Below are 19,590 nucleotides of genomic sequence, written 5' to 3' on the forward strand. Positions count from 1 at the left end.
GAAGCATAAGGCAAACAGGTGAAGCTAATTATAATATGTCATCACAAGTAACATGGAGGAGATTTTTATACCAAGAATTATCACAAGCAACCGAAGGATTTAGTGAAACAAACCTAATGGGCACAGGAAGCTTTGGCCCCGTTTACAAAGCAAGACTTGTGGATGGAATGGAGGTTGCAGTAAAGGTGTTTCACCTGCAACTTGAAGGAGACTAAAGAGCTTTGATACTGAATGTGAAGTTTTGAAAAGCATTCGCTATCGAAATCTTGTCAAAATTATTAGCGGTTGTTCAAGTAATAATTTTAAAGCATTGGTGCTAGAATACATGCCTAATGGGAGCTTGGAGGAGCGTCTGTATTCTAATGAAATTATTTTGGATATTTTCCAAAGGTTGAACATCATGATAAATGTTGCTTCAGCTTTGGAATATCTCCACTTTGGTCATTTAATTCCTGTAATCCATTGTGACTTAAAGTCGAGCAATGTATTGTTAGACGATAATATGGTTGCTCATTTGAGTGATTTTGGCATTGCAAAACTCTTAAATGGAGAAGATCAATCTATGATGAGGACACAAACCCTTGCCATAATAGGTTATATGTCTCCAGGTTTGCATCAAATTAATTATTGTCCTTTTCATTTTAAATTGTTTATTTTTCTTGATCTTCTTACAAAAATATTATCCATATTTTTTATCTTTAATGTTAATGTGATTTATAGAGTACAGAATAGAAGGACGAGTTTCAACAAAAGCAGATGCTTATGCCTATGGAATTATGTTGATGGAAACATTTAGCGGAAAAAAACCCACAAGTGAAAATTTTGGTGGAGAAATGACATTATACTGTTGGGGTAATGATCTCTTACCCACCTTAGTGATGGGAATTGTGGACACAAATCTACTAAGTAAAAAAGACAAATATTTTACCACAAAAGAGCAACGTGTGTCGTCTATCTTCAAAGTGGCGTTGGAGTGCACAATAGAATTACCCGAGAAGAGGATCAACACAAGAGAAATTGTAACAAGACTTCTGAAAATTAGAGACATTTTATTTAAGAAAATCGAAACTGTTGAGTCTGTATAAGTCTGCAGTAAGAAAATCATTTTTCGTTTTTACCTTCTTGAGAAAATATAAGCTATTAAAACTAAGGATGGCAAAATCCAGATTACGATATGCATTTATATCTTGAGATCTGCGAATGTAGGTAATGCCCATGCAGACAACAAGCGGGTTTTTCGGGGTATCCAGATGCGCATAATGTTAAATTCAAATATAATTTAAAAATCAACAAATAATTAGATAAAATTCAATCATGATTCAACAATCAACAATTCAACACCTAGAATAACATATACAACACCATAAATCTACAAATAAAAATATTTTAACATAATCAAACATCAAGAATAACATAAATCCATGTCTAACACCACCATAAATCCATAAATAAAAACACCACAAATCCACATAAATTCCATTTAAAATAACCACAAATAAAATCATCACCACAAGTTTATGTAGTGTAGGTTTATTTTTTTATTTAACTTATATATTTTTAATTTAAGAAACACATCTTCTTAATCTTAGAGTTTTATTAAGTTTTGTTGTAAAAACTAACTTTGGATTAAATTTGAGTTGAAGATGGCCGAGTATAGATAGTGCAGTACCTTTAGAAACGCATCTTCTTAATCTAAGAGTTTTATTAAAAAAATTAAAATTTTCATGTTCTTTGTCATCTTCTTTTAAGCTTCAGAATCGAGTTCACGTGAGATCTCCCACTCTTCTTCGTTTATTATTATTTTTCTCTTTTATTATTATTATTATCCGTAAAATTATAAAACATTGAGATAATGTTAGGGGTAGGGATAGTTGATGTGTGTTTTTAAATACTTATGTTCATTTTTTTAATCTCTTTTCATTTTCTTTTTAAAAAACAAAAAAAATAATTTTTTTTTTTTGTCTAGGATGGTTGTGTAAAGAGTTACGACTTTTGAAATGCATCTTAATAGTCTTGTTGTATTATATTTTGATTTTGAAATTCATAGTAAGTTATTTTTGTTTCCTTTTCTTTGAGTTACTCCAATTTGTGAACTCTCCAATTGGATATTAAGTCATTTAATTGTTTACTCATTTAACATGTATTATTAAATCATTCTTCACACACACTATGACATATAATAGTGGGTTGTAAGTAAATTTTTTTGCAGCATTTAGTTCTTTTGATTTATTAGGGATAATATCTAAGGTAGTAGAAAGTGTATATTGCAAAATATATATATATATATATATTTGAATGTGTTTAATTTTGCCATATCTAGAACCCGAGTAATTAAGTCTATAGGGGTGTTTCAACACTCAGTGCCCGAAGGCCAACTGGTCTAGGAATCACTGGCCTAAAGCTCGCTATATGGGTTATAGATATATTGTTTGCTTATTTATTAGAAACCCGAATGATTAAGTCCGTAAGGGTGTTTCAACACCTAATACCCTAAGGCCAACTGGTCTGGGAGTCACTGACCTAAAGCTCGCTAAATGGGTTAAAATTGTAATATTTTAAAATATGTGTGAATAATCTATTGCGTAAAGATAGAATTTCTAATGAATTTTGGACCGAAAATGTTGTTTTCTTTTAATGAAGCCCCATAACTATTGTGTTAATTAGTTAAGCACAAAAGAAGGTTTGGTGATATCCTGGATAATGAGTGAACAACAAAGAGGTAAAGAAATCTGGGAGATTTTATTTATTTGGTAGTTTAGAGGATAAATGAACAACTATTAACTTGCATGTGAATTTCATAAATCTTAATTTAATATAACGCTTTTATTGCTAGGGGCTAGCAATAAACTGGTTGGGGGGAGGTGTGATTAGTATTAAAAATTGTTTAATTATCAAGCGATAAAAATATTATTTTGTGCTAATATTATAATTTATATTTGTGTTTATGTAATATATTAGGGATTATTAATTGTGTCTTAACTATATTTAATTTTATGTGTTTATTAGGTAAAATATTAATTTCACGTAATTTGAGGCTCCAACCAGATAAATGTATGACAAATTTGAATTCTGGAGGTCCGAAAACCTTAAGATAAGTCAAAATCGGCTTAAAATTGAGGTTGTGCAAAAGAGTTGACTTTTTGTTGACCGAACACTAATTGGATGATAAAATGTGCTTACAACAGATATGAGTGCATTAGATAGCTGGCAATTTTGACTAAAACTCAACCGTTCATAATTCAATGGCCACGATTATGCGACATGGCAATGGTTGGTGAAGCAAGTTGTAGGATCCAAATCTTTGTAATTGGGTCAACCCGATCCACCCATTAACCTGCCAAATTTCAACCGTTCTTTGGCCAAATCGGACTAACCAAATGATGCCACATGTAATGCTAACTTTTGAAGTTTGACCAGTCGTTGGATCTTGATCTAATGGTTGTGAGGAGTGCATGCGTCAAACTTGCGATGGGCCGCAAAATACTGGATTATAAATGTATTTTTCTATAAATAGAGCCTCATTTTAATGTTTTTGATCATCTGTCTACATCTCTCTTCTTCTCAATTTCTCTCAATCTCCCTGTAATCTTATTTTTTAGGTGTGTTTTTAATATTTTACTTAATTATTTTTATAAATAAATTTAGTTTTATTTTCAATTTTAGTTGTCTTTATTCATTTTAATTATGATTAATTTAATTTTAATAATTACTTTTATTTCAATTATGCTGAACTAAATAATAATAGTTAGGGTAAGATAAAACTCTTAGGAAATAAATATGATTTAGTCAAATTCTATCTTTAATTTTATAAATTAAATTATTTTCTATTTGATTTTATACGTATTTTATATTTTGAAATTTTGATTTATTGTAGACAAATAAGGGAGTTGGGCACAATAGATTCTTAATATCTTAATATAAGGTATGGTAAAATGGTATTTTGACGTATTGTAGACAAATTAAATTTTAGCACAATAAATACTTAATCCATGATAAAATTAATGGAAAAATACTAATAATTTATATAATTAATCTTTTGGGTAATAAATCTAAATAAAAAAATGGTAAAAAGAATTTATTAAATTTTATTTACTACTAAGAGTAGATTCATAATCCTAACTAATTTAATTTCATAGTTTCACTTAAATGAAGTAGCATAAATTCAAGTTTTATTTTTATTTTTAGATAAAATAAAATAAACAAATTAAATCGTTTCTCTGTGGTTCGACCTTGGACTCACCGAGTTATAATATAACAAGACACTCTTATACTTGAGAGTTAGAAATCACTTTTAAGTTGTGTCACCTATTTGTTTATGCTTTTTGCTTTAAGGAATTCGGTATGGATGGTTCTTGAAACCCGAACAATCTAAGTGGATGCTAACGGTAAGAATTAAAATAAACTTATTGTCCTGATATACTTAATCATATCCTTTACTTTTTGTAAGTATGTCTCTATATATTTTTCTTTTTTTTTATATATTCTATAGACACATGATTGACTACTAATTGAGAATCAATTTGAACTTCTAAGTGTTCGACATTCATATTTAAATAGAGGTGAAGCCCAGTAAGGACTACCTCATACTCAGCCTTATTATTGGTTACATTGAAGTCAAACAGTACTGATAAAGTAATATCATCGTTCTCAGGTGAATGCAGAATAATTCTAGCACTCTGATCTTTGCCGTTAGTTGCCCTGTCAACAAATAGTTTTTAGATTAGTTGTGACATTTCTTGCATCAGTTCAGTTGATGAGTTTGTAGATACATTTTCAATCGTCATTACATCATCAGCCGCAAATTTTGTTATAAAATCTATTACAACTTGACCCTTTCTTGGTGGACGTGGTCGGTATTCGATGTCAAACTCACTGAGTTCAATTGACCGCAACCGTGTGTGCTTGAAAATATAGTCAGAGTTTTCGTGCTACTACTATTAGAGCAAGTGTGAGCATTTCGATCAGAGGATAACGAGTTTCGGGGTCGGCAAATACTTTATTGACATAATAGACAGGTTTTTGAGTATTTTTGTCACACTGACTTACCAAAAGTGTACTAACCGCATGTTCGGAGATAGCTAGATGTAAAAATAAAGTTTCTCTGAGTCAGTGGCGGACCCAGGAAATAAATTCAGAAGGGGCTTAATATAAATTAATAAAAAAATCGACAAAATAACAAAAGCCAACTGAAAAAATAATAAGTAAAATATTCACTTTTATTGACATAATCATTTTTAAAACTTCTTCAACCGTTTTCGACGTGTTTTTATATTTTGAAAACGTTGAATAATATCTTCATTGTCAATACAAGCAAATACATCTTTTTCTATGTATACAACTAAGTTATCATTCAGCCATTGATCACTCATCCGGTTTCGAAGTCAATTCTTCACAAAATTCATGGCTGAAGCTATAGGTAGAATTAAAGTCAATGTAACAAATTGGTAAACTAACGGGTACACTTTATCCTTTTTAGTCTTAACCATTGTCCTTACAAGTTCACCAACCCCTTTCAATTCTGAAAATTCTGCACTAGATCGTAAATCTGTAATGTATACATGAAGTTGCATATCAAGTGCTATAAGATCTATTGTAGAAAAATCTTTAGGATAAAATTCAGCAAGTCGCAGTAATTTTTTCTTGTCAAAAGCTGCAAACAAATCATTTGGACATAGACAAGCCAAACAAATAAGCAACTCAGTATTTGACTCATTGAAATGATTTTTTAGCTCTTGAAGTTGCATGTCTAAGATAGCATAAAATAACTCAACTCGATACCGATGTAAATTTGTGATCTCTCGAGCTTTACGGCGTGATCGCCTTGAAATTAAAAACAAATCATCCATATCTAAAACATCGATATCATGCTTGCTACAGAAAGTAGAAACTTAACCAAATAAAGAATCCCATCCACTATCTTTCAACTTTTGAAAGTTATGCTTATAAACTTCAACCAATTTTACAGCATTCAAAATATCTTGATCTTTCCTTTGTATTGCTCGTGACAAGTCATTTGCATAGCCAAAAATATTTTTCATTAAGAATAAACAAAATACGAAATCAAATGATTGCATCAACTTCAATAGCATCAACTTAAATTTCACAATAAGGCTAAATCCTAATAAAATAACGAACAAGAATAATTAATTTAATACAAATTTGATATTATAAAAATATTATTTGACAACACACTCAATGGGGCTCACGGGAAATATACATGATTGCAAATTTTACTTTTTCAATTGCTCATTTATTTGCATTAACAAAGTGATTGCTTTTATAATTTATATAATAAATTATACACCACTTTCATCATTTCACAGAGCACCCACTATCCCACCACTTTCCCTTTCAATTTGAATATTAAAGAATTGCTCACTTTTCACAAATCCACTTTTACTTTTGGAATTTTGTATATAGCTATCAGAATAAGAAGTGATGAACGAAGTTAGACAGATGCAGCACATTCATTCGGCCAAAATCATTAGTCAAACTTCAAAACAACATTCAAGCACAATACATGTTTCAATCTATGGCTGATCTAGAAAGGGATGAAATCATGAAAGGCTCAGCGATCGCGGCGACAGATAACAACGAGTTGGTGGCAGACTAGCAGCAGGAATGGAAACGTTCGTCGGTGGCGGTGGCCAGTGTTTGTGATTTGGTGATTCACAGTTTCATGATTTTGGGATTTGTTTTTTTATTCCTTTAATTTTTTTATTATTAATATAAAAAGATGAGTTTTGTAAGTTAGTTTTAAATTAGAATTTGATTAAATTAAAAAGTTTTTATTATTTAAATGGATTTAATTTAAAAGCCCAAAATACTTTATTTTTGTTGAGAAAAGTCCAAATTATTTAATATATTAGTGTTGGACTTAATAATTAGAAGGGGCTTTACGGGCTAAATTTAAAAAAATTTTAAGGTTCAGAGGGGGCTTAAGCCCCTCCTGGGCCTTAATTGGGTCCGCTCATACTCTGAGTATTGGTTTTGCCAATGTTAGTGAGTTTTCCAAGTACTCTTTTATTTGCCTTTTCATAATTGCTATCCCAACTAAAATTATGACTTTTTTTTTTTTTCTGATATCGGAGAATGGGTGGTGTTTCTCCATTGATTGAGAGATGGAACTATTTAATGCCGTGATCCCTCCAGTGAGACTTTGTACTTTTTTTATTGTCCAAAGAGATTTGAGGTCAAGCACAGCGCGGATCTTAGTAAGATTAACTTCAATGCCTCTTTGGGTTACCATGAATCCTAGGAATTTGTTTGAAAGAAACTCTAAGGGTGGGATTGAGATGCATTTGAAATTATTGAGGAATGTCAAAAGTAACACGTAAATTAATGCTTGATCCTCGGCTGTGAGGGATTTAGTAATCATGTCGTTTACATATACTTCCATTGTTTTTACTATCAAAGGCTTAAACATATAGTTGACAAACCTCTGATATGTTGCACCAGTATTTTTTAGGCCAAAAGGCATGACCTTATAGTAGTATAGACCTTAGTTTGTGATGAAGGCTATATATTCTTGATCATGTTCATCCATTCAGATTTGATTATATCCAAAGAATGCATCCATGAAGCTTAATAGTGCATGATCTGCTGTTGCATCTACCAGCTGATCAACTTAATTTAGGAAGTGGGTAACTATCCTTAAGACATGCTCGATTTAGGTCGGTAAAGTCAATACACATTCGCGCACTTTCCGTTAGCCTTTTTTACTAGGATGGCGTTTGCGATCTATTCGGGATAATGGACTTCAAGGATGAAATCACCAGCTAAGAGCTTATTGACGTCTTTTTGAATGGTTTGATAGCAATCTTGATTAAATGAATGATGTCGTTTTACAATCAGTCTAAAGCTCGAGTCAATGGATAACTTGTGGCAGAGAATGCTCAGGTCAATACCAGGCATGTCAACAAGACTTCAAACAAGTATATCTATGTAATCAATCAATAGTTGTTTTAGTTGTTCAGTAAGGTCTGAACTTAGTAAACCTCTAATCTTGACTTTTTTATAGTTAGATCATGTTTGAATGGATAGATGATGTCTATGTCTTTAGTGATAAGATTCCTTGGTTAATGCCAAAAGATCAGCCAACAAATTATAAATCATATCTTCAATCAGCAAAATCATCTCATCAAAGTTGCTTATATCAAGGACTCCTTGACAAGCTCTCAAACGGTCACAATATCCCATAATTTAATCAATTTAATAGAAGGTTCCTAAACTGACGTAATTATGTCTTTCCCTAGTTGATACCTTCTCTTTGTATATAAATTAGAATTGTAATCATCACTAAAGTGAGTGAGCAATATCACATTTCTTTGGCAATTATCTTGCATATTATTTCTTTATTTAGCAGGTTCTTTGCATTTGAGTTTGTTGGCTAGCCCAAGATCAATAGAGTCAATATTGAACATAGAGTTGGATAACCGAGATCGTTTCTGGGCTCCAGTAGAAGCAACGCAGTATGTTTGTTTAGAAGATGTTACATAAAAACTTCAAGCAATTTTCTGATTTCCAACCATTACCCTGACGGTATCATCGGTTGGAATTTAGGTTTCAGATAATTGATGGACATGGCTGCGCGAGATACCTCCATAAATGGTCGGCCTAATAGATTCTGATAAGTCATTGGGGTGTCAACCACAATGAAATCTATCATCCATGTTTAATCCGAGGTGTATCATCTATAGTTATTAGTAGGCGGATTTTGCCTAACAGGTATAGACAACTTTCACCAAACACGTATAGAGGGGTGTGTATAGGTTCAAGTCCGGTATATTTTTAAACAAAATATCAACGGAGCTGAGCTGCCAGGGTCAATAAAGACCTTGTCGAGGATTATACCTGCCATGACCATTTACCACCAAAGTGTCATCATGAGGATATGAGATGCTTTTTGAGTCTTCTTGATAGGGACAGAACTATACTTCATTATTTTAGTTGGTGAAATGATCATAAAATTGGGTGTCAAAGAGTATTGTGCATACTGCTTTCTAGTATGATTAGAGTCCCTTGATAGGAATGGTCCACTGGATATGATCATGGTGTGATTATGGTCCATATGTTTTCCCTCTGTTTGCTCATCTTCAATGATCATGGTGTGATTCAGATAATTGTTTTTAAATAACCATTTGAGTTGTTAATGGAAAGCAATGCACATGTTGGTGTCATGATCAATGTTTTGATGAAAAACGCAATGCTTATTAATATTTCCTCGTTAGTCCAGAGATAACTTCATTTTCCTTGATGGCTGCAAAAAGTTGTTCCATTGAAACCTTGAATGCAGTAATTTCTGCTACTGAGGATAATTGAGCAACTCGTCTCGTTTTTTCAGGAGCATCCTCTTTAGTGGATGCCGGTTTGAAGTTATCCCTTCGATCTGGTTCTTTTGTTAATAGGGAAAATCCTCTTTCATTCTCCCAATCTCTTGGTAGAGGGCTTTTCTTTTTTCTCATCACTTTGATTATTAAATCGACAATCATTACATCCCCATTTGTTAGTGGCTTTTGTTGGATTTTGAGCACAGAATTGATCATTATCAAACTCTTTCTAATGCTTTCTGTACCTTTTTTCTTCTTCCAAAATAACATGTCTTCTAGCATGCTTATGTGCCATTGGATGTTATCCACATTGTGTTCTGTTAAGTAATACTATAATCGGTTGCATTGCAGACCGTTCTTGAGACTTTCAAGGGCTTCGTGAAATTGATACGTCTCTACATTAAGGACGATAGTGTGGTACATTTCGATATAACTACGAAGAGTTTCAATTTGACCTTGAGTCATGGTTCATAAGATGCTGACGCCTTTCTGTGATACGGCCATAACTTGAAAGAATTGAGCAACAGTGTGTGCTAGCTGCTGGAGAAAATGGATGCTGTTACGGGGTAAAGTACGAAGCCATATAACAACTGTTCTTCCCAAGGTAAGTGGGAAAGGCTTGTGTATTGCCTCTCCTTGTATACCTCGTACTTTCATGATTGGTTGATACTTTTTAACGTGAACTTTGGGGTCAGTCATTTCTATTTATATCTCTATCGTGGGCATGACGAATTCGGACCGGAGATCAAGACTTTAAATTTCTGGGGCAAAAGATGATTCATCAAATGATATAACATCGGGTTGATCCAATCTCATTGTTTGATTTCATCCATTGCGTGCTAAAGGCCTTGAACATTTTAATGTAGGCATTCATTGTCTTCATCTAAATCTGCTTTTGTTCATTGCCACTTAGGATTCATTGAGGATGGCTATCGATGGTTGCATAAGAAGCAGAGGAATGAATGCTTATAGGTTGGGAATACGTGGGAGCAGAATAGGTGCATTGTAGTAATTCAGCATATGCATGACTGAGACGTCGATTATTATCCCGAGGATGTGGTAGATCAGAATAGACCTTTTGCTTCCCTTTTTTTGTTGTGGTATACCTTTGATGATCGTGATGCCTATTGCTTTCATGCCCCTGATCATGTAGTTAGAGGTCGTCGTATCGATGTTTCTTATCAGGCCTACTAATTATAAGCTCTCAAGTTTGATGTCTGTTATTTGTACGATTGTGCTCATCGTAGGTTTTATCATGCCAATCTTTTGTATGACGCTTGGTTGAGCGAAGCTTCTCTATGAGTTGTTGTATCGTTCGTCATTGACAGCACGTTCGAATTATTCTCGTCACTGATGCATGTCCTTGGATTAAGGAACTAGTTCATCTTCAACTGGATGCCTGTCATCCTTGGGATTATTGATGCCAACATATTCAGGAGGATCTAAGAGGACAATGACATTCAAGTTTTGAGGCGATTGTTTTGAGGTAATTGCAGGGGCCATACGCACTTTTCAGGAAACAAGGCTTTTGTCCAAGTTATCTGCACAGATAGAGCCAACTATTGACACCAAATTCGTGTGTTGGATTGATCAGGTTAATAGGAAGGTTGGGCTTCAATGATGCTGCTGGACAAAAGAAATCTCGAGCTTTAAGTTCGACGTCCTTATTTGCAAAACAAGGAAATCGTAAGGGCGCTGGTCAGGGATCGAGAATTGTCGAGATAACAACTTAAGAGAAAGAGAGCTTTTGTTTTAGTTCTTGTCTTTTGATGCCTGGGAATTCAAGTACCTACCTGACAGGTGGGGTGGTCCTTTTATAAGGAGACATTTTTAAATCCATATCGCGTTAGAATATCTTAAGGAGGTGACTCGTATGCAGCTTATATATAGTTGAGGTCCGAGAATAATATAATTATAACCGTATTGGGTTTTCCTACCCGATGAAAGTGGTCAACAGTTATGTGTGCAAGGCAACAAAATTTTTTATCTTACTATTCTGGAGATTTAACTTCAACTAGCGCACGTTATTCCAACAACGAAATTGCAGAGCTTGGATCTTTACTCGAACAGTTTCACTGGCTCTCTTTCAGACATACTGAGGGAACTGAAGCAATTGCAATTCCTGTATGATCATTTCCCCAGTTATTATTATTAGAACGATTATTTAATGCCGTTCAGTCATCTTCGGTATGGTTGTTAGCTTCATTTATTTACTTATAAAGACATTCATTTCTCACTAGAAGGTAGAAGGTAGAAGCTAGAAATCGATGGATCAATGACTTTTTTTTTTTTTTTTTTTTTGCCCTTTTTAGTTTACAGCTTGCAATCTCTGGTAAGTATTGATAGCGCCTTAAATGAATACAAAAAATAAAGTAGTTTTTTCTTTGTTTGCCAACTGCATTTTTTTTAACAACTTAAATCAATGCTGTGTAGTTACAGGAAAGCCTTGCCCCAGACCTCTGCCATTTTCTCCTCCACCTCCATTTAGTACAACATTCCAATAACTTCTTCTGATAGAGAAATTTTAGAATACATCAAAGACACTATGTCAATCATACAACAAGCAAATAATGTTATGATATATATGTATTTGTTTTAAAAAATCATCATACAAATAGTGAGTATATTAAATTCAATTACACATGTCATGCATGCATTAATTAATTGTAATACATCAAAAATATTCTAGATTCCTCATCCGGGTAATATCTCATATATCTTCGCTCACTTTATTTGTTTGTCGATCTTATCGATTTTAATTTTTATTGCCATAACAACTACGAAAGTATATATTTTCCCAGTCAAGTCAATCAGTCTTCTGAGTCACTCACCACATTAATAAATCGGTTTAATGTCACCGTTCGATTGTCTCCCATTTTGCAAGTCGTTACTTCTGAGTAGGGTTATAAGGATTGAAAAAAATGTTAAATTTGGGGCCATAGAAGCACGCATAACTAATTAATGGGCCACTAGTTTCTTTTTCATGAAAATAAAATTTTTGGGGAGAGATTGAAAAAACGTCAATTCATAAATGAGTGTCCCTCCCAAATACAATTCAAGCCATGCGATTTCTCTTGTTATACTGCACTTCGAATCCTTAAATTCCTTTCTCTCTTTGATGTAATATTTGAACAATGTGCATTGAACTTTTCATTAAAATAAACATTGTCTAGTTGTTGAGAAAGAATTACGTTAAAATGTTCAATTTAATTTTGATATGTGAGAGAGAGGGATGAGGGCGTCTAAATAAATTAATGCTGTGTTTACTTTTTAAATTGGAGTGGGAATCATTGGATTAGAAGTGTGGAGTGAGAGTGGGAGTAGGGTGTTTACTTAGACTAAATGAAAGTATGGATTGTCAATCAGAATCCCAATTATGTTGGTGGTAAATTTTGTGGGGAATGACAAATGTAGAGAAATACAACAATAATGGTGGAACTTTATTATGTAAAATAATGTGTTTACAACTAACTCTGTATGTAGGAAGAAACTGCAGAAATTTTGTGTGCTTCAAGGCACGTTACAAATGTCGCTTTCCTTAAGACGTTATTTGCCCCCACCAATTGAGTGATGCACATGGGTTAAGCAAATACGCCTCCAGGATACAATGAAGCACTTGTTTGTTTGCTTGCGTTGTGCATCGACGAAAGCAAACTAGAATACTCTTGAATGTTGCAAGCCTACCAAGAAACAATATATTGTTCCTGCAGAAAACAATATATTGGAATGTGAATGCACAAAAGAAATGGGTGTTTTGTGTTGAGATTCGTACTAGAAAGGAATGCTAAGAAAAGAGTGGTGTAGGATCATTCATTTCATGTCTAAATGGCTTAAACATGACCCCTATTTATAGATATACTTGTGCCCCCTCATTTGGGTTATCATCTTTCATGATACCCCTTCATTCATGGCCATTGGATCTAGATTTGATTTTAATCAATGGTCTAAATTGAACCATCACCATTTCAAATGAAATGTCACCATGAAATGATGCATCTCTAAGTGAAATGTTGCCATGAAAAGTTATATCATTTAGTAAAAGGATACCTTTTCTACAAGACATAATTAAATGGACATGTCCTTACAACAAGACATCATTTAATTAGACAAGTCTTTAGTGAAAGGTACCTTTTCTATAAGGCACAATTAATAGGACATGTCTTTACCATAAGACACAATTATTTTGAAAATTTCCAACAATCCCCCACCATTTTCAAAATAAATGAATTTGGCAAAATGATCTTGCACAGGCTTGGAAAACTTAGGCATAGATGAAGGTGTCTTTTGGACTTGAACCTTCACTTAGTGACAATACATCAAAGTTAATCAAAGTGGCATGGTAGGCAAGCTTTGAACCAGCAACCTTAATCGACTAACCGGATATATCTCACACATAAGTTTTCAAATTCTCAAGTATTCCTTAGCCGACACGTGGATTGGCCCTGTGTCTATATCCTGTTTTCATGAGCGCTTTAGTAACTAGCCAAGTTACATAGGAAGCGGCACCACCTCCTACACTCACATAGGTGGACTTATCTAGAATGTCCCTGTAACTAAAACATTTATAAGTCCATTAAAAGCTAAGTAGCTTAACTTTTTCCATATGTTACAGGTATCAAGCACTAACCTTTGGGACGCATCTAAAAATATTATAGTGCTTGCTATCACAACATATGATGTACTTTTGCTCATTGAACCCAAGATCTTGATATTTCAAGTGTTGGGTTGAGTTTCCATCATTGGTGATAAGATGATGCTGGCTTCAGTCCCATCCCCTTAGAAGTTTTAAATACAATATCCCTTGCAAGGCCTTTAGTTAAGGGGTCTGCCAAATTTTGGCATGATTTCACAAAGTCAATTGTGATTACTCCATCTGTAAGTAATTGTCTTACATAACTATGTCTTAGACCAATGTGCCTAGACTTTCCATTATAGATTTGACTATATGCTCTTGATAAAGTTGCCTCACTATCACAGTGAATAGATACAGGAGGCATTGGTTTAGACCAAATAGGAATTTCTATAAGCAAATTCCTTAACCATTCAGCTTCCTTGCAACATGAAGCCAAAGCTACAAATTCTGCAGCCATGGTGGAGTCTGCTATACAAGTTTGCTTCTTTGAGCCCCATGAAATAGCTCCTCCACCAAGATTAAAAATCCAACCACTTGTGGATGTATGATCATCTCGATCAGTAATCCAACTAGCATCCGAAAATCCTTCCAAAACTGAAGGATATCCAGTGTAGTATATACCATAATCCATTGTATGTTTTAAATATTTTAGAATTCTGTACACTGCTTGCCAGTGTGCTTGGCTTGGATTACTAGTATATCTACTGAGCTTTCCAACAGCGAAAGCAATAACAGGCCTAGTACAAGTCATTGCGTACATAAGACATCCAATAATACGTGCATATTCTAATTGGGATACTGATCTGCCAGTGTTAGGATACAGTCTTATGTTTGAATCAAAAGGTGTTGACACAGACTTACAATCATAATAATAAAATTTCTTTAAAATTTTCTCAATATAATGTGATTGGGTCAATACTAGGCCATTCTCATTTTTTATAATTTTAATCCCCAAAATCACATCAGCAAGTCCCATGTCTTTCATATCAAAATTAGATGACAATAATAATTTAGTGAGTTCAATGCTCTCACTATCAGTACAAAAAATTAACATGTCATCTACATATAAACAAATAATCACACCTTTATTTCCATTGAATCTGCTATAGACACATTTATCAGATTCATGAATATTAAATCCATTTGAGACAATCACTTTGTCAAACTTTTCGTGCCACTGCTTTGGAGCTTGTTTAAGACCATATAAAGACTTGACTAGTTTACAAACTTTATGTTCTTGTCCTGGCATAACAAACCCTTCTGGTTGTTTCATGTAAATTTCCTCATCTAATTCTCCATTTAAGAAAGCTGTTTTTACATCCATTTGATGGATTTCAAATTGATAAATTGAAGCCAAAGCAATCAAGACTCTAATAGTAGCAATTCTTGCAACAGGTGCATAAGTATCAAAATAATCAAGGCCTTCTTTTTGTGTAAAGCCTTTTGCTACTAGTCTTGCTTTAAATCTTTCAATTGTTCCATCAACTTTCTTCTTCTTTTTGAAAATCCATTTACAACCTATAGGATTAGAGCCAGGAGGTAAATCAACTAATTTCCAAGTCTTATTACCCACAATAGAGTCCATTTCATCATTAATGGCCTCTTTCCAAAAAGCAGCATCTTGAGACTTCATTGCCTCTTCATAGGTGAGGGGATCAGACTCTATAGTAGATGTGATCATGGTCTGTTTTGATTGTGAGTCTCTTGTCCCTTCAACTAAATAAACTATAAAATCTGGTCCAAAAGATTTTAGAGTCCTTATTCTTTTACTTCTTCTCAAATGATTTTGCTCATTATTAGCATTACGCTTTTGACCAATTTCTATTTGTTTATCATTCTCTTGAGAATCAATACTTTTTGGTATAGTGGAAAATCTATTTTCATAGAATATTGCATCTCTAGATTCCACTATAGTATTGATCTCAACAAAGCTATTAGGTTCTGTTACAAGAAACCTATAAGCTTTACTATGCTCTGCATATCCCAAGAATATGCATTCAATGCCCCTTTCTCCTAATTTCTTTATCTTAGGTTCTGGTAGTCTTACAATGGCTCGACAACCCCAAACTCTTAGATAAGAAAGATTAGGCTTTTTCTTTTTCCATAATTCATATGGAGTCACCTTTGTTTTCTTATTAGGCACTCTATTTAAGATATGACATGCAGTTAAAATAGCTTCACCCCAAAAACCTTTACCAAGCCCAGCATTAAAAAGCATAGCATTAACCATTTCTATTAATGTCCTATTTTTCCTTTCAGCTACACCATTTTGTTGTGGAGTATATGCAGTGCTAGTTTCGTGTACAATGCCAACAGATTCACAAAAATCAGAAAAAGCATATTCACCTCCTTTATCACTTCTAAGGCATTTAATTTTAGTGTCACAAAAATTCTCAACTTCATTTTTATAAGTTTTAAATTTTTCTAACACTTGATCTTTAGAATGTAATAAATACACATAGCAATATTTTGAAAAATCATCAATAAATGTTACAAAATATTTTTTACCACCTTTAGAAGGATTACTATGCATATCACACACATCGCTATGAATTAAATGCAATAAAGAAGATATTTTTTCAATTTTTGGAAAAGGAGATCTTGTGATTTTAGTTTGTGCACATACTTTACATTTTTCATGCATATCATTTTCATGCTTAGGAATTAATTCTAAATTAGCCATATCATGCAATCTTCTAACATTCACATGTCCTAAACGATTATGCCACAAAGATAATGAATCAACCATATAAGCAGAAGAAACATTCATATTATTGATATTGAGTTTAAACATTCCTTCATACATGTATCCTTTCCCAACAAAGGTACCACCCTTAGATAATATAAACTTGTTTGACTCAAAAACAAGTTTGAAGCCAAACTTATTAAGAAGGCTACCAGATACAAGGTTTTTCCTAACTTCAGGAACATGATAAACATCTGTAAGAGTTAAAGTTTTTCCGGAAGTGAACTCTAGTTGCACATTGCCTTTTCCTTTAACTATTGCAGTGGAGGAATTTCCCATGTAAAGAACACTTCCATCATCCATTGCTTTATAAGATTTGAAAAGGCTACGATCCTTGCATACATGCTTGGTTGCACCAGAATCTATCCACCATGCATTGTCATCTTCAAGAACATTAATCTCAGATATCATGGCCACAAGATTTGTGTTCGAAACTTCCTTTTGTTTCTTCAGAAGTCGACAATCTCTTTTGAAATGGCCAGGTTTTCCGCAGTGGTGGCATGTACCCTTCTTTTTCTTCTTATTGTTTTGATTCTCTTTGGAATCAAACTTTCTCTTTTGGTTATTCTTAGGGTGATTAGAATGCTTAAACTCCTTCCCTTCCTCTACGACATTAATTTTAGAGGACATAGTAGTCTGATCCTCAAGACTATTAAGCTTGAGTTCCTCTTCAATACGAAGACTTTGGCTTAAGCCATCCAGACTAATTTCCTCTTTATTATGTTTAAGACTTTTCTTATAGTCTTTCCAAGAGGGAGGAAGTTTATCAATAATTGAAGAGACAATAATAGACTCATCCATTTTCATGTTATGTTGGTTGAATTGATCAAGAATATGCAAAATCTCATTATATTGTTCAACCACGAGTCTATTATCAACCATTCTATAATTAAAAAATTTAGAAGCCAAGAATTTCTTACTTGTGGCATCTTCCATCATGTACTTAGCCTCTAATGAGTCCCATATCTCTTTTGATGTAGGTTTGTTGTGATATTGATCAAACAAAGTATCAGACATGGCATTGCAAATGTGTCCCTTACACACGTAGTCATCTTGCTCCCACTTATGTCGCACTCTGGTTTCCGCTAATGTCTCATTCTCACGTTCTTGAGGCTTTGGTGTTGTGAGAACATAGACCACATTGAGGCTTGTCAACAAGAAATGAAACTTTTTCTGCCAACGAATAAAGTTGCCACCATCGAAACGCTCCAATTTGACAAAATCTACTGCAAATTGTCGAAGAGATGAACTTGGTGCCATTGTTGTAAAAATAACGTCTTAAGATTGTTGGTGGTAAATTTTGTGGGGAATGACAAATGTAGAGAAATACAACAATAATGGTGGAACTTTATTATGTAAAATAATGTGTTTACAACTAACTCTGTATGTAGGAAGAAACTGCAGAAATTTTGTGTGCTTCAAGGCACGTTACAAATGTCGCTTTCCTTAAGACGTTATTTGCCCCCACCAATTGAGTGATGCACATGGGTTAAGCAAATACGCCTCCAGGATACAATGAAGCACTTGTTTGTTTGCTTGCGTTGTGCATCGACGAAAGCAAACTAGAATACTCTTGAATGTTGCAAGCCTACCAAGAAACAATATATTGTTCCTGCAGAAAACAATATATTGGAATGTGAATGCACAAAAGAAATGGGTGTTTTGTGTTGAGATTCGTACTAGAAAGGAATGCTAAGAAAAGAGTGGTGTAGGATCATTCATTTCATGTCTAAATGGCTTAAACATGACCCCTATTTATAGATATACTTGTGCCCCCTCATTTGGGTTATCATCTTTCATGATACCCCTTCATTCATGGCCATTGGATCTAGATTTGATTTTAATCAATGGTCTAAATTGAACCATCACCATTTCAAATGAAATGTCACCATGAAATGATACATCTCTAAGTGAAATGTTGCCATGAAAAGTTATATCATTTAGTAAAAGGATACCTTTTCTACAAGACACAATTAAATGGACATGTCCTTACAACAAGACATCATTTAATTAGACAAGTCTTTAGTGAAAGGTACCTTTTCTATAAGGCACAATTAATAGGACATGTCTTTACCATAAGACACAATTATTTTGAAAATTTCCAACAAATTATTTGTTTACTTTGTCTTGGATTGGGAGTAAATTATTTTAAATTATAATTTTATCCTTATGTAAAGAATTATAATTTGTAATTAAAAAATTAATAAAAATATATTTGGAAAATAAAATAAATATTTTATTATATTTATAAATTAATAATATTCTTAATTATGTAAATCATAATTTTTTTATTAATTTTAATTTAAATTATGTGAATAAAAATTATTAATAATAGCAACACAAATGAAACATTATTATTGATAATATAGTACAAAATTAATATTTTTTAGAATAAAATATTTATTATTATTAATGAAATAAATAAATAATATTTATTAAAATTAATGTTTAATATTATTAATTTAAATATAATATTTATTTATTTTTATTTTATTAAATTTAATAAAATAAATATGTTATAATTATTATTTTTAATAAATATGATATTATTTATTTATTTTAATTATGAGGGTAAAAAGGGAAGAGGGGGGAGTGGATTCCCACTCCCACCTCCCCCCATGGGAGTGGGAATCTCACTCCCCCTTTAAAAATGGTAAGTATATACTGGAGTGGGAGGAATCCATACTTCACACTCCCACTCCAAAAAGTAAACACTACCTAATATAAGTGGGGCTGTTCCACCGATATTATTGTCCAATTCTTGTCGAATTTCAATTTGAAAATCTAACCATGTCAATATGGTGATCTGAGAATTGTCTCACCTAAATTTTTGTCTTCATGATCTCCTCTACTGAAAAAAAGTCTTGGGTAGTTGTAGAATC

The 19,590-nt window shown here is 33.2% G+C and overlaps 1 protein-coding gene across 1 annotated transcript; it reads left to right on the forward strand.

The window, feature by feature from the left end:
* Positions 1-325: 325 nt before the first annotated feature.
* On the forward strand, positions 326-10,338 carry LOC127898765 (probable LRR receptor-like serine/threonine-protein kinase At3g47570). Its single transcript, XM_052431254.1, has 5 exons — positions 326-608; positions 721-852; positions 8,366-8,475; positions 9,681-9,746; positions 10,243-10,338. The coding sequence occupies exons 1-5, from the start codon at positions 326-328 to the stop codon at positions 10,336-10,338; spliced, it is 687 nt and encodes a 228-aa protein (XP_052287214.1).
* Positions 10,339-19,590: the final 9,252 nt, after the last annotated feature.

Source organism: Citrus sinensis, chromosome 7 (assembly GCF_022201045.2).
Source record: "Citrus sinensis cultivar Valencia sweet orange chromosome 7, DVS_A1.0, whole genome shotgun sequence".
Classification (NCBI taxonomy): domain Eukaryota; kingdom Viridiplantae; phylum Streptophyta; class Magnoliopsida; order Sapindales; family Rutaceae; genus Citrus; species Citrus sinensis.